The sequence below is a fragment of the Nuphar pumila genome, chromosome 7, assembly GCF_984573655.1.
Source record: "Nuphar pumila chromosome 7, dmNupPumi1.hap1.1, whole genome shotgun sequence".
Taxonomy (NCBI): Eukaryota; Viridiplantae; Streptophyta; class Magnoliopsida; order Nymphaeales; family Nymphaeaceae; genus Nuphar; species Nuphar pumila.
The window spans coordinates 14,097,372-14,112,877 of record NC_143255.1 but is presented as its reverse complement, the minus strand read 5'-3'; the positions used below and the strand labels follow the sequence as shown (position 1 = coordinate 14,112,877).

At 38.7% G+C, this 15,506-nt stretch overlaps 1 protein-coding gene across 1 annotated transcript in view; it reads left to right on the top strand.

The window, feature by feature from the left end:
* Positions 1 to 5,110, top strand: part of LOC149831215 (cold-responsive protein kinase 1-like) — a 39,355-nt gene extending 34,245 nt beyond the window's left edge. Inside the window, exon 7 of the mRNA XM_090012008.1 lies at positions 4,487 to 5,110. Within this exon, the coding sequence (XP_089868134.1) occupies positions 4,487 to 4,879 (393 nt within the window). The 3' untranslated portion in view covers positions 4,880 to 5,110. The remainder of the gene's footprint in view (positions 1 to 4,486) is intronic.
* Positions 5,111 to 15,506: the final 10,396 nt, after the last annotated feature.

The following is a 15,506-nucleotide window of genomic DNA, read 5'->3' as shown; positions in this document are numbered from 1 at the left end:
TGTACTTAGAGTCCTTGAAGATCCTTCTTCTGACATTTCTTTGATGATTTGATAAATCTAAAATTGTTAAATTTGAAAAGTTAAAAACATAGATACGGTTAGTAGATTATGCACAAACTCACCAAGGAAAGTTAAAAACATAGATACGATTAGTCCAACCACTCGATTTTCATTGTAGAGCAGTCCAAACCCACCAAGGAAAGTTGGTCAACCCAATTTTTATTATGGATGAGTACAAAGACTCCAAACCTATCAAAGAAAATCAGTGAACTGTAACCTGAAATCGATTGAGGTTCGGTCCACATGAATCCTCAAATCGATTGCAAAACAAATTTACAAGTGGGTCAAAATTGCACATGATCCCAAAAATCGATGCACACATATAAAACTATACATGGTACACTACATAATGATAATGCACACAAACTGAACATTGTATATGCTCATCAGCATAAGCAAGTTATCATTTTTTTTTACTATTAACACTAGCATGATCAAGTTATCAACAACAAAAAAAACCATTAGTGCATGCTTCTTTGCCAAAAAAAAATTTATACAGGGAGAACCCAAAATCGAAACCAAATCAGAATCCTAAAAACCTGTACCCGTTACCCAAAACCGACAGATTTGGACTTTTCAGAAATCATGCCCCTTGGTCTCTAATATTCTTCATTAATTGTTTTTGTGTTCTTTGGTCTCTGAGAGTCTGAAGAGAAAATTTTGTTACATGGCAGGCAGTCATTTGTTCATAGCCTACATTTTGGAACTCTTACAACCTTCCTGCCATGGAATTGGACCACCTTGATATGGACTGATCAAGTAGATGACGAAGGCTCAAGCAATAGTCAACCGAATCAAAATAAAATTTAAGGTTGAACTCAATCTCTGGCAGACCGAACCAGATAAAAAGGCCAAAGTCATAACCTTACAAGGCTCTTTGTGGTCCATTTGCAATTCCAAGTTTGTGGCCTTGTAAAACATTCATTTGTCCCACGCTTCAGTGTAACGAGTGCATACAACATACATACCTTCACAAAACTTGCTGGAAAATCTGGCCGAAAATTCTCGCAACGGCAAAAAGAAACACAAAAGGGGAAAATTGAAAAAACATACCTGGTGGCGTCAGAAAATCTCGCCGATGCACTATTTTTGCTGGAGAAGACGTGTCGGAACTGCGATGATGCCTTACTATTCAGTATTCATCGTCGATGTGCCTTCGTCGACGTTACTGTTCACGCCGGAGTTACTGTTCGCGATGCAAATATAAAACGCAAAAAAATAAACACGATGGCAAACCCGCCTGAGTTACTGTTCACGCCGGAAACTCCTTTCCGGCGTCGTTGTTCACGTCGGAGTTCTCGTCGGATGGCTGGAGCTGCAGCCGCACCACTCCTTCTCGGCTTCTCCTCTCTTCCGTCGAGGGTTGAACAGTGAAGAACTTAAGGGTTTTCGTTAACAACTTAAAAGGTAAAAGAAACAAATATTGCAAAATTGCCATTAACACGAACCGTTCGATTCTATTTGACTCAGGACTCGGCCTGAGTCGGGCGAGTCCAAGCGATCCTTCCAGCGAGTTTTGTAAAGCCGAAAACGACAGCACTCGCCCGAGTTCAGCATGACTCGTGACTCGGCCGAGTCAAGCCCGAGTCTTGGCAACCCGAGTTTGCCTTGTCGGGTTGACTCGCTGGAGAGCCGAGACGAGCCGAGTCAACAAGTTGACTCGGTGAGTTTTAAAACCTTGTTTTCAAGTATTTCTCACTAAAATTGAAAAACAAGAAGAGCCTAAAGCATTTCAACGGGCTATCAAATCGAAGAGATGGGTTGAAGCTATGAATGAAGAAATGAAAACTTTACCTCAGTGTCAACCATAGGAGATAGTCAAATGGCCACCTGATAAAAACATTGTGGGATCAAAATAGGTTTATAAGATAAAATATAAATCCAATGGGAGCATTGAAAGATACAAGGCCAGATTAGTTATGAAAGACTTTGCACAAGAGTATGGACAAAACTATGAGGAAACATTTAGTCCAATTATGAAGATGAGAACAATAGAAATCATTCTTTCCTTAGCAGTTGATCATGAGAAAGTTAAGTTAATTGGATGTAAAAAATGCCTTTTTGCATGGATAGCTAAAAGAAAAAGTGTATATGGAACATCTACCAGGATACAATGATGAGGACTCTGCTACTCATTTATGTGGATGACATAATCATCACGGGAAGTTCTGATCAACATATTAATGATGTAAAAGAATTTTTGAATGAAAGATTCAAGATGAAGGATCTTGGTAAACCGAGATACTTTCTAGGGGTTGAAGTAGACAAAAAGATGGCAATCTCATATTGACTCAACATAAGTACAAAGTTGATCTTACCAAGTCAGGAATGAAAGATTGGAAAGACGCAAACCCTAGGTATTGAACTCTCAATCTTCTTCAACTTGAAAGCATTAAGCCGACCCCCCTAGCCAAGTGTGTGGAGCCCTTATGGATCAGAAGATGGTTGAATTATTCTCATGAAACTTAGAAAAACTAATTGAAAAGAATGTAAGGTACCGGTGATGGCGTTGCACCTCTTTTCTGTTTTCAATTCAGAACTACAATGGGCTCTGGTGTGACAGCAGGGGTGACTGTCGTATGGTGGGGTGATATGTGATTGCAGGGTTATAAATATGGTGATGAATCAGCTGCTAATTTTCACCATTGATTATGCATTAATGAGTTGAGTTATTCTGCAGCTAGGCATTGTTGATAGAAAGTATAATGTTTGTCGAACTTCATAGTAAGTTTTCTGGTAAGCAAGAGAAGTAGAAGCAAAAAGTACAGAATCTGTAAAAGAGGAAATGTTGTAAAACACACTACAAAAAGCAAACAAGAAATACGTGGAAACCTTTATTGAAGAGAAGAGTAGAGATTTGTCGTAGGATGTTTCTGAAAGGGAAGATGGTTTCCTGTTGGAAAAAGAAGCATCACATTTCTAGAGAGGGAGTTGGTTTCTTCTTGGGAAGTGATCTCTTGGAGAGACCATATACCTACCTGTAAACAACACCCACCAATTCTTTTATTGTGGTTACATTGTTTGCAAATGGGTTAGTTTTCTGCCTGAACCATTGGTTGAAGGGGCATAAATCTGCTAACTCCCAACCATCCTCCGCAATTTCGCAAAACAATTAGCTATGGTGCTAATATCCTGGCACAATCCATGAGTTGAAATCTCTGACCAAGCAATAGAGAAGTGAATTTTAAGCCATCACATTGTTCAAAGAAGAGTGTTATTGACTCCAGATCTATTTTGTATCATAAAAACCTAATATATAGATGCAAACCTTATGCTTCAAATTGTTCAATTGTTCAATGCTTAATTTTAGATCTAAGCCAAAACAAGATTTTCACCTGCGCTGGTAGGCTCCATCTCCAATTGCACCTGTGGAGATTCTTGGGACAATGGTTGAATAATTGCATAAGGTTTCATTGAAAACAAACTCATAATTCCAAAGTAGTACAGACATAGTTGGTCCTCATGAATGGTACAAAAGTTGTGTGCATTCTATGCCGTATTGAATAGTCTAGGGAACTATAATGCTAATGAATCTTTGTTCAACCAAGGGTTCAAGCCAGAATTGGGTAAATGTTGCTTTCAGTAAGTAAGATGCTCTCCATGTAGATATTTTTAATTTTGGCCTAGTCTTAACCCTGTTTCTTTTCCTGAATAGGTGATTCCTTCTAATATATGGCAAGTTTATAGGGTGATTTTTTCTTTTTAGCAATCCTCCTGCCAACTTCATTTGTTGTGATCTATTACTATTTTATTAAGAGGAGTCAATTTAGACGCACACTTCTTTTAATTTTCTATGTTTGTCATGCTCATTATGGAGGAAAAGATAAGGATGTAAATGGGTTGGATTCGGGCCAGATGTGGGCATTACCAAACCAGCGCATTATCTTGGTACTGCATAAACAAATGCTGTTAATTGGTATCCTGGACATTCATGTCCTAGGGCATGAATGTTCAACCATTCAATGACACCCTCAATAAACATTGATTATTCAACATGAATTTGAGTTTGGTCTGTATAAGCATACCTCATCTTATTTTTTGTAAGTCAAAAAGGTGCCGACCCAGCTCTGGATATTGGTTTCTTGTATATGTTTCAAAAATTTAAACTGAAAAATGTGTTATTTTAAAATCCCAAACCTTCTACTTAATCTGCATTTTTATCAGAACATGCCTCGGGCCCTCGGCATGTCTGGGCTTTCTGTTCATATATACAATACACTTGGTGTCTATGCTCTTGAATTTTAGGTGCAGATGAAAATCTTTTATGAATTCATGGCTGCAGAAGTGTCTCATACTTTGTTGGTAAATTATAGTGTCTCTGGATTTATAGTTCTGGTATTGAATATTACATTGTAATCTTAATCGAAGTTCTCACAATGGGATTTTGGTGCATATTCCAATGTGGTTGGTGTTGGTGAACCTCTAGACATGGGAACTATATGAAGAGGGTAGGCTGTTAGAGGTAGTAGATTCCTCACTAAGACAAGTTGACTCTGATGAGGCAGTCCGATTTCTGAAGGTGGCACTTCTCTGTACTCAAGACTTGGCAAAGCGTCGGCCATCCATGTCAATGGTTGTTGAGATGTTAACAAATAATATTGATGTTAGCAATAAGCATGTCACAAAACCGGGGCTCATATCTGACTTAATGGGCCTCAAAGTCAGGCATCAAAAAGAGACATCATCTTCATGCTCTGGCTCAGGCGTATCTCACTCAATGCACAATGCTTCCCACCAATCGCAGGATGATTCTTCGCTTTCTTCAGTGATTACAACAAATGCTACTACATCATCCAGTATTTTTTATAGGAGCTTGTAAAACATAGAGATTCTTTTGATGCCCGGTTCCTTGACTGAATAAGGGCTACTCATGAGACTTTTGAGTTATGGATTTGGGGATTGGTAGTATAGTGGCCTTTGACTTTCTTATGACAAAAGTGACTCTGTATCATATGTATCAAAGTATATTATAGTCTCTAGAGTGATACATAGATGGACATATGCATTTTTGTTTTATAAAAAGGTTAAAGGTCACTGATGCCATTTTATAAAGTATGTTTCTTTGTCATGAAGAATGCAATATTATTTTTGTAATCTGCCCTTTATTTGTCTTCAAATTAACTGTAGGGCTTGTGCATGATGGTCCAAGAGTTTGTATATGTGTCTATTGGATTTACAAAAGATGATCATGCCCTCAATTCTTACCTTTGAAGGGGCCATGGAGATTTTATATTTATGGCTCCATTGTAAATATAGTGGTGACTGTCAAACAGGCAGAGTTCTAGTTCTGCTTCTGATCCACCTTTCATAGAACAGGCTCCATGTTTGTTTCTTTTCTAGCATCGTTTTTGTTTTCTCTCTCTCTCTCTCTCTCTTTATATATATATATATATATATATATATATATATATATATATATATATATATATAATGTGTCTGTGTGTCAAAGGAGAGTTCTACTTCTGCTTCTGATCCACCTTTCATAAATCAGGCTCCAACATGTTTCTTTTCTAGTTCTTTTTTGTTTTGTTTTTCTGTTATATATATATATATATATATATATATATATATATATATATATATAGAGAGAGAGAGAGAGAGAGAGAGAGAGACACCTGTTGGATCGATTTTCTGATCACATAGTTTCACAATCATCATCATGATATTAAACATGATATACATCAGGAAATATAACAGTATGGACATCATGATCAACAGACGATCGAAACAATAACAAGGAGCAAACATGTCGGGTTCCACCATATACCAAAATCCAAACATATGCAAAAAACACAATAAAAACAACAAAAGCATGTTAATACTATGTAAACCGCTAAGGCATCCAGAAGTACTCCCCTTAGAGAAGATTCGCCCCCACATACAGTGCAAACAGGGTCCGACGTCCTTCCCCCAGGATACAATAGCTTCGACGATCAGAACGGTGCACTCTGATGGATCGTCCTTCGAAAAAACCTCCACGAACCGAAGTTGTAGAAATAACCCCTTTCGGGATAACTCAGGAGAGAGAGAGAGAGAGAGAGAGAGAGAGAGAGAGAGAGAGAGAGAGAGAGAGAGAGAGAGAGAAAACCGCAGAGCTCTTCCTCAGATATTAGGCACCTAGTATGCTGTAACCTCAACCCTAACCATGCTTTTATAACCCACGAACGATTACAAAGCGTGGAAGGAATCCGAGGAGACATGACCCGTTAACGGAAATCAAAGAATCGAGATCCGTTAACGGAATCCGAAGAGCCATAACGGGCACAGACTACGAGGAGTTGTGACCCATTATCATTTCTCATAACCCGTTAAAGAATCCAAATATCCATAGAAACTTTGAGCAAAAAGATACTTTGGTCTTGATTGGATATGACCCTAAAGGGCCAATTACCCGAACCCGAACCCGAACCTGAGCCCGACCCGACCCAACTCGGCTCGGCACGACAGGACACGACGGGCGCGCGCGTGTGCGTGTGGTAGTCATCCCAGCCTCTTGTTCTTAGGAACAAGTGTAAGAGTTTACATGTGGGTTATAAAGCCCACAACAAACTCAAACACCATCAATATGAGACTATTCCATGTCATCAAAACCAATCTTTCTCTAAAAACAACCCATATTTCTTCTTTTGAATTCTCTCTCCCCTCACTTCTTACACCTAACATTCCCCCACAAATTCAAAGAATGAAATATGAGGAAACCAAAATGCAAGATAAGACAATCTGCAACAGGACATATCATGCTTTCAGCAATGGTACCTTCCGGTTTGAACTACTACCTTAGTTGACTAACTTTACCCCCACAAGAACGAAGTGAACTGAAGTCTTGAACTTGAACCTTTGGTGTAGGAGTGTCCATTAGCAACAACATGATAAAGGTTTTGGTTGTAATATTTAAGGGTGACACGTTAAAGGCCATGCGCCCGAATCCTGTTTCATGAGTGACTTTAGGAATAACCCAATTTCTTAAACTGTGGCCACACAGTCACACTCACATAGGTGGGCTTCTCCATAGATGCACTGCTAACATCTCGCCTAGAAGGCTTTGAACTCATTCAGAGTTTTAACTCTTCCTTAACTTGCAGCTACAACACCTTTCCAGAGTAATCAAGGGAACAAACACATATACATAGTATCTCATAAATAATGTGCTATCCAGTTCACCCTACAACTTGTTATTACCACATTTAACATACTTTGTGGGATCTCCACTCAGATAGGTTGGGTTGCTACTGTAGATGAACTACTGATGGGTTTCAGTCTCATCCCCTCTCTGGATTTTAGGACCAATGACTTATTTAGTCATTTCGTTAATGGATCAACTGTGTTCTCTTTGGATCCAACATAGTCCACAACAACCATTAACTGAGACACCAGTTTCCTTACAGATTTTATTCTGGCTTGGATGTGTCTTCTCTGCTTTTAGTTATATTTTGTGCTTTTAATCTTTGCAATTGTGTCAATATTGTCACAATACACAGATATAACAGGATTTGGTTTGCTCATTAAAGAAAGTTTCTCAAGAAGTCCCTTCAACCATTCAGCTTTCAATTCTGTGATATCTAAAACACAGAGTTCAGCTTCAAAAGTAGACCTAGACAAGATGATCTGCTTTATTGATCTTCAGGCGACTGCGCCGCCACCCAAGGTAAATACATACCCTGTCACGCCATAACTCCCAGAGTTCATGGCTATTCAGCTTGCATCACTATATCCCTCTAGGACTGCAGGAAATCTCTTGTAATGCAAACTTAAGCAAATAGTTCCTTTCAGGTACCTTAGTACCCTGTCCAATGCCTTCCAATGAGTGTGATTTGAACAACTTGTGTATCTACTCAATTTTGTCACAGAGAACGAAATATTAAGTCTCGTGCAATTTGCAAGATACATCAAACTTCCAATAATCTGGGAATACCTTAATTGAGACACAGGGACACCAGTCATATTCTTATGAAGAGGGCTAGAAGGGTCATATGGAGTTGCTACAGATCTCCTTTGGTTATAGCCAAATTTCTCAAGTACTTTCTCAACAAAGTGAGATTGAGAAATGACTATCTCCTCAGCTGAATGAGTCGGTTTTAAGCCTAAGATCACATTTGCAACACCCATATCCTTCATATCAAACTTACTACTAAGAAACGACTTTGTCTTATTCACAATTCTCATATTGGATCCAAACAATAGAATGTCATCTACATACAGGCATAAAATAATACAACCATCACTTTTAACTTTGCAATAAACACACTTATCAGATTCATTGACAAGAAAGCCAAATGATAAAATAACATTATCAAACTTCTCATGCCATTGTTTAGGGGCTTGTTTTAATCCATATAATGACTTAACAAGTCTAAAAACTTTGTTTTCATTACCAAGAGCCACATAACCCTCAGGTTGATCCATATAGATCTCTTCTTCAAGATCGTCATGAAAGAAAGCAGTCTTCACGTCCATTTGATGGACCGAAAGATCATAAATGGAAGTCAGTGCAATAAGCACCCTAATTGTGGTCATCCGAGTAACCGGAGAATAGGTGTCAAAGTAATCTATTCCCTCATTTTGTTTGAACCCCTTGGCCACCAGTCTTGCTTTGTACTTGTCAATAGATCCATCTGGTTTCAACTTTTTCTTAAAGATCCATTTACACCCAATAGTGGAACTACCACGAGGGAGGTCAACCAGTTTCCAAGTGCCATTAGAGACAATAAAGTCCATTTCACTCTTGATGGCGTCTTTTCAATGCCTTGCTTCAGGTGAAACCATTGCATATAGGAAAGTGGGAGGATCATCCTCGTTAATGTAAGTGATAAAATCACTTCCCAAATCCTTGGTAATCCGTGGTCTCTTACTCCTTCTAGGTTCAACCACTTCCTCAGATTCAATGGGTCTGAGATGAGAACAAGATGGTTCTACTCCCACATCTGTCATCCTTTTGACATGTTCAGGAATGAAATCAGAAGTTGAAGGTATATCTAAAGAAGAAAGATTTTGAGGTACACAAACTTTCATGAGAAATACATCATCAAAGAATGTACCTTCTCGAAGCTCAACAATAGAGTTTACATCTATGCCAGATATATGAGACTTAACTACTAAGAACTTATAGGCATAACTGTTCTCTACATAACCCAAAAAGATAGTATCTACTGTTTTAGGACCCAACTTCTTCCTGTTGTGCTCTAAGACAAGTACCTTTGCAAGGCACCCCCACACTTTAAGGTATTTTAAGCTCGATTTTCTATTTCTCCGGAGTTCAAAAGGGCTATTGTCCTTATGCTTCTGAGGAACTCTATTCAGAATATGACAAGCCGTATTCATAGCATCCTCCCACATATAGGTAGGTAATCCAGAACTCCCAAGTAGAGCATTGATCATGTCAGTTAGGGTTCTATTCTTTCTTTCTGTAATCCCATTAGATTGAGGAGAATATAGAGCAGTAAACTCATGAACTATGCCAACAAATTTGCAATATTCATCGAGTTTATTAGAGGTATATTCTCCCCCTCTATCAGACCTCAGTCTTTTAAGTTTTCTACCAGTTTGTGTTTCTGCTTTATTCTTAAAAATAAGAAACTTATCAAAAGCTTAATCTTTTGATTTTAGCAGATACACATAACAATATTTAGTGTCATCATCTATAAAAGTGATGAAATATTTTTTATGATTTCTGATTAACACTCTATTAAACTCACAGATATCTGTGTGCACCAGATCCAAAATTTCAGAATCTCTAACAATCATATGGAATGATTTCCTACATTGTTTTGCTTGCACAAAAATTTCACATTTTCTAGTTTTATCAATGGAATGCTCAGGAATCATTTTCAAGTTCATCATGCGTTTCACAGAATTGAAATTCACATGACCTAATCTATTATGCTACAAATCAGATGATTCTATGTTATATGCAACATTAGACAATGAATTAAAAGAAACATCATTTTCTAATTTATCACTGCAAACATGTTCAACACGAAGTTTAAACAAACCATCATCTAAATACCCCTTGCCAATAAAGGTTCCAGAATGTAAAATAATAACTTTATTACATTTAAAGTTAAATTCATAACCCTATCTAACAAGACATGAACAACTTAGAATGTTCTTTCTAATTACAGGCACGTGGTGCACTCTGTGTAAAGATAGAACTCGTCCTGAAGAAAACTTCAGATCCACGCGTCCAATCCCTAACACCTTTACAGTCGTTGAGTTGCCCATAGTCACGGATATGCCTGTAGAAGCCTGTTATGAGACAAAGGCAGACTTATCAGCACAAACGTGCACATTAGCCCCAGTGTCAACCAGCTACTCAGTTGGCTCATAAACGTGATAGATTTGCGGGTGAACAGAAACATACCCAATACTGGTCCCAACGACCTCAGTCACCATGTTGATTTGAGGCGTTCCATCTGTGGTCCCATGAGCTTTAGCCTTCTTGGAAGGACATTCCTTAGCCCAGTGCCCAACCTGCCCACAGTTCCAGCACAATTTGTTCTTTGCCTTTTTCTGGATTTTGGCCTTAGGTTTAAATTGTTTTTTCATTGCAGATTTTGGTTTTTGTCCCTTGCCCTTAAAAGATCCAGTCATCATATTCACTTTAGGTTGTTCAGTTGGCATCACGACCTGTTTCTGGCTCTTATGCTCTTCTTCAATGACAATAGCTACCATAAGATCATCCAGGGAAATCTTCCATCTACGATGCTTGAGAGACATACTAAAGTCTACCTAAGACTTAGGAAATTTCTTCACGATGGTCATAACTTGAAACTTCTCAGGAAGTTTCATATCAGCCTCAGCCAAACTATGGAGCAACAACAGAAACTCGTGTGCTTGCTTAGTGACCGACTTGCCCTCTACCATCTGATATTTCAGAAACTTGGCAATAGAGTACTTTTCAAGACCTTGGTCTTCGGTATTATACTTTTTGTCAAGTTGATCTCATAGGCCCTTAGCAGTGATAGACGAGGAACAATATACATCGAACAACGTGTTAGACAGAGCCAACAATATGCAACCACGACATATACTATCATTTTCTTTTCACTCTACAGCCGCAGTGACCGCAACATGGTCAGGGTCAGTATCAGAAACCGAAGGGCATTCGATTTTCAGAACAGACAACAACCCTATCGTAGTAAACTAATTTTTCATGTGTTGCTGCCAACGCTTGAAATTTTGACCGACAAACTTTTCCGGCATCCCAGACATGTCTACTTTTGGTACAAACGCAGAAGAAGTCTATATGCTTAGAATCTTCTCTAAGACTGTTCGATCGATTTTCTGATCACACAGTTTCATGATCATCATCATGATATTAAACATGATATACGTCAGAAAATATAACAATATGGACATCATGATCAACAGAAGATCGAAACAATAACAGGGAGCAAACATGTCGGGTTTCACCATATACCAAAATCCAGACATATGCAAATGAATAAACATATGCAAAGAACACAATAAAAACAATAGAAGCATGTTAATACTGTGTAAACGGCTAAGGCATACGGAAGTACTCCCCTTAGAGAAGATTCACCCCCACATACAGTGCAAACAGGGTCCAGCGTTCTTCCCCCAGGATATAATAGTCTGGACGATCAGAACGGTGCACTCCGACGGATCGTCCTTCGAAAACAACCTCCACGAACCGAAGTTGCAGAAATAACCCCTTTCGGGATAACTCAGGAGGGAGGGAGAGAGAGAGAGAGAGAGAGAGAGAGAGAGAGAGAAACAGGGAATAAGAAAACCGCAAAGCTCTTCCTCAGATATCAGGCGTCTAGTATGCTGTAACCCCAGCCCTAACCATGCTTTTATAACCCACGAACGGTTACAAAGCGTGGAAGGAACCCGTTACGGAATCCAAGGAGACGTGACCCGTTAACAGAAATTGAAGAATCGATATCCGTTAACGGAATCTGAAGAACTATAACAGGCACGAACTGCGAGGAGTTGTGACCCGATATCATTTTTCATAACCCGTTAAAAAATTCAAATATCCACAGAAACTTTGAGCAAAAAGATACTTTGGTCTTGATTGGATATAGCCCTAAAGGGCTAATTACCCGAGTCCGGCCCGGCCTGACTCAGCTCGGCACGACACGGCGGGCGCGCGCGTGTGTGTGTGGTAGTCATCCCAACCTTGTTCTCAGGAACAAGTGTAAGAGTTTACATGTGGGTTATAAAGCTCACAACAAACTCAAACACCATCAATATGTGACTTCCACATCATCAAAACCAATCTTTCTCTAAAAACAGCCTACATTTCTTCTTTTGAATTCTCTCTCCCCTCACTTCTTACACCTAACAAGACCCACTAGGATTGACCCTATTTGACCCCACTCTATAGTAGTGAATCCTGAGATGTCTCTCCATCTCTGTTCCATATTTGTCATGGGTTTGATCCCAAGGAGAATCAAACTCATGCTCTAGGTCATAGGACCATGCCATTTTGTTGGCGTGTCCAACAAGATTCGGTAGTGGGAGATGTTGGTCATATATGACATACGTGACCATGCACCTCATGCATTGAGAAGAGAGGTGGATCCGCTCTCTGCTCAACCCATGGAAAGCCCATTCGATTGGGTTATCCACTCGTTGGTATCCCTTCCATAAAAGAAGAATAGCAAGAGACTTAGCAAGATTTATGGTTAAATAACGACTACTCAGGAGAAGAGAACATGCCAGCCCTGAGTTATTTTCAGAAGATATACAAGTTACCAAAGTCGGAAATCAGCTCCCCAAGGCCATAAATCCTCAACCCCTCTCTCATTCTCTCTTTTCTCTCGCTACAAAATTGAGTCATTAGAGACTCTTCAAATATAACAATGGAATCAGGTTGAGAAATTCAAATTACACCCTAGTTTCCAACTAGGTGTGAGTAGGTGCACCTAGTGCGACCTATCATTATCATAGACTAAAACAGGATTAGTGTGTTTAGACCACCTTTATGAGAGAGAGAGAGAGAGAGAGAGAGGTGTTGTGTTTAATTTCTGAGAGCAGATCCACTGTTTGAATTTGGTATTCACCAAGGTACTTGGGCTTCCAAAATTCAACACTTCTTCATGCCATCTGTGCACCACAAATATCATTAACAGTGTTTCTTTTTGGAGCAGTTGCTAAACATACGAATGATTTTCAAAATCACTAGTACGTTTAGGGATTTAAAAAAAATAATGTTGCTGTTATGTTTTTTGGTCGATATTAGTGATTTTCAAACATTGCTTTTCTGTTCGTTACTTTTCTAAATAAAATTGTTATACCAACGGAGGATCTGCTTGTCTGGTAGGATCAGCTGGTGCACGTCACCTTGTGTTGAGTTACTTGAGTAGGTGCAGGTTCAAAACACAATGGTATAGCCCTTTTTGGAGAAAGGCAAGCTGGGGTTAGGCAGACCCCCCCACCAGTTACACATACCATTGGGTTTTGAACTTGCAACGTCCCAACACACGGTAGGGTTCCTTAACCCCAGCTTGCCTTTCAAAAAAGAAAAAAAAATTGTTCCTGTGTCTAGCCATTTTTAAAATTAGCAGTATGTTTAGCGGCTCAATAAAAACGTTGTTAACAGCTTAGCATGCTAATAGGGTGGAGGGCAGCATAAATTTCAAGGACTCAAGTGCCTTGCTAAGTACTCGGCCTGATCCATGGATCATGTTTCTTGATTTCTCTCACACAGGCTTGGTACCTTGAGAAGTCCAATGCAGAGATGGGGATGGAACCCTGGAGGGCCGATGGATGGTGTTAGGGATGCAAACAGACTGGATTTAGTATGAAAAATTTATTATTTTTGGCCGTTCCAACCCGATCTGGATCCGATCCGTTTCTACATTGGGAGGGGTAGAAAAGCCAAATTTTGAAAGGGTATGTTGGTAAAACCCATTGTCTTAAAACTCGTTTAAAATGCAGTCAAAGTTGTGAAAGTGACTGGAAATAAGTCTGCAGCTGCCATTTTTTAGGGGTGCGTACTTCAGTGGTTTTTTTTGTGCATGACAACGGATCCTTTGTCTGCCAAATTTCTTGTTGATTTTGATTTGACAGCGTTCTCAATAAAACAGACTCTAGATAACCTTTTATTTATTTATTTATTTATTAGGATTTTATTGTTAGGTACCATTACTTATCTAGTAATGCGCTCCTTAGGCCCCCCTTCAAAAATGTAGTTTTAAGTATTTTTTTCTCACTTCTAACACCCTAAATATGATCTATAGGTTTTGTTTGGTGAGAACCAGTTTTTGGATAGCTGGAATCTGACCTGTATACAGATATTTTCGGTGATCCAAAATCAATAGCTACAAAGGTATCAGTTTTTCTCAGCTCATAAAATCATGTTTCTTTTACAACATGATCCAAAGTCAGATTCTCACTAAATCGATCATGCTAAACACATCTAACAGTTCAGATCTATCATAAAACACTTAAAACCTATAAGGCAGAATGGCAGAACGAGAAATAGGGCCTAATACCTTCAGCCCTCTAGGTGTCAACTGTAACTCTCTTTAAGTATGGGTTTAGTTAGGTGACAGAGGGTTGTTTATGTTGCCAACTTGGTAGAATGAATGAAGTGCTTGGTTTTCAACTTGTCATTCCCTAAACTAGAGTATTCTACACTTCCATTACAGAAGATGGTGGTCGACGATGAATTGTTTGGCAAGGCCGGTTCTTCAAATCAATGCTTAAAAACTTGTCTGGTTGACTTGGTGATTTGGTCCTGTCAACCCAGGTCAGCCACTCAATCAATGGCTAAACAATCACAAAGGGTTTAGCCGAGCAGCAAGTTGGCTTGGTCTGATATATATGCCAATGTTTCATATATATATATATATATATATATATATATATATATATATATATATATATATATATATATATATATATATATATATATATATATATATATATATAGAGAGAGAGAGAGAGAGAGAGAGAGAGAGAGAGAGAGACCAAATCACATGAAACTATGATTCACATTCTATTTACACAAAATTCGTTCAAAAAAACATGTGAATGTTGTACTTACCAACCAAAAATTCATCAAAAATATGTTGCTGAAGTGCTAAAAGGGACAAAAGCTATGCTGGAGCACCGATGGCTCCACTGGTAAGGAGAATGATAAGGATTGGGGAAATCAACACCGATAATCAGACCGACTGATTGTGACCACAAACCCACTGCATAGCAAAACTCTAAGCAACTGTGAAAGACTGTGAAAGTTTGAATGGAGAATGTCTATGTGTTTAATAGTTGTTGACATCTTATGAATGAGCGAGTGAATTGAGAATGATGTAATGAATATGTTAACCTCATATGAGTCTAATAGACACACATATCCTTAGCTATGCATTTAAGTTGTTACCTCATGTGAACGAGTGAGTGAATTCATAATGATCTAATGAATCTATTAACCTTTTATTAAATACCATAACATCTGACACTAATAAGTGTGTATT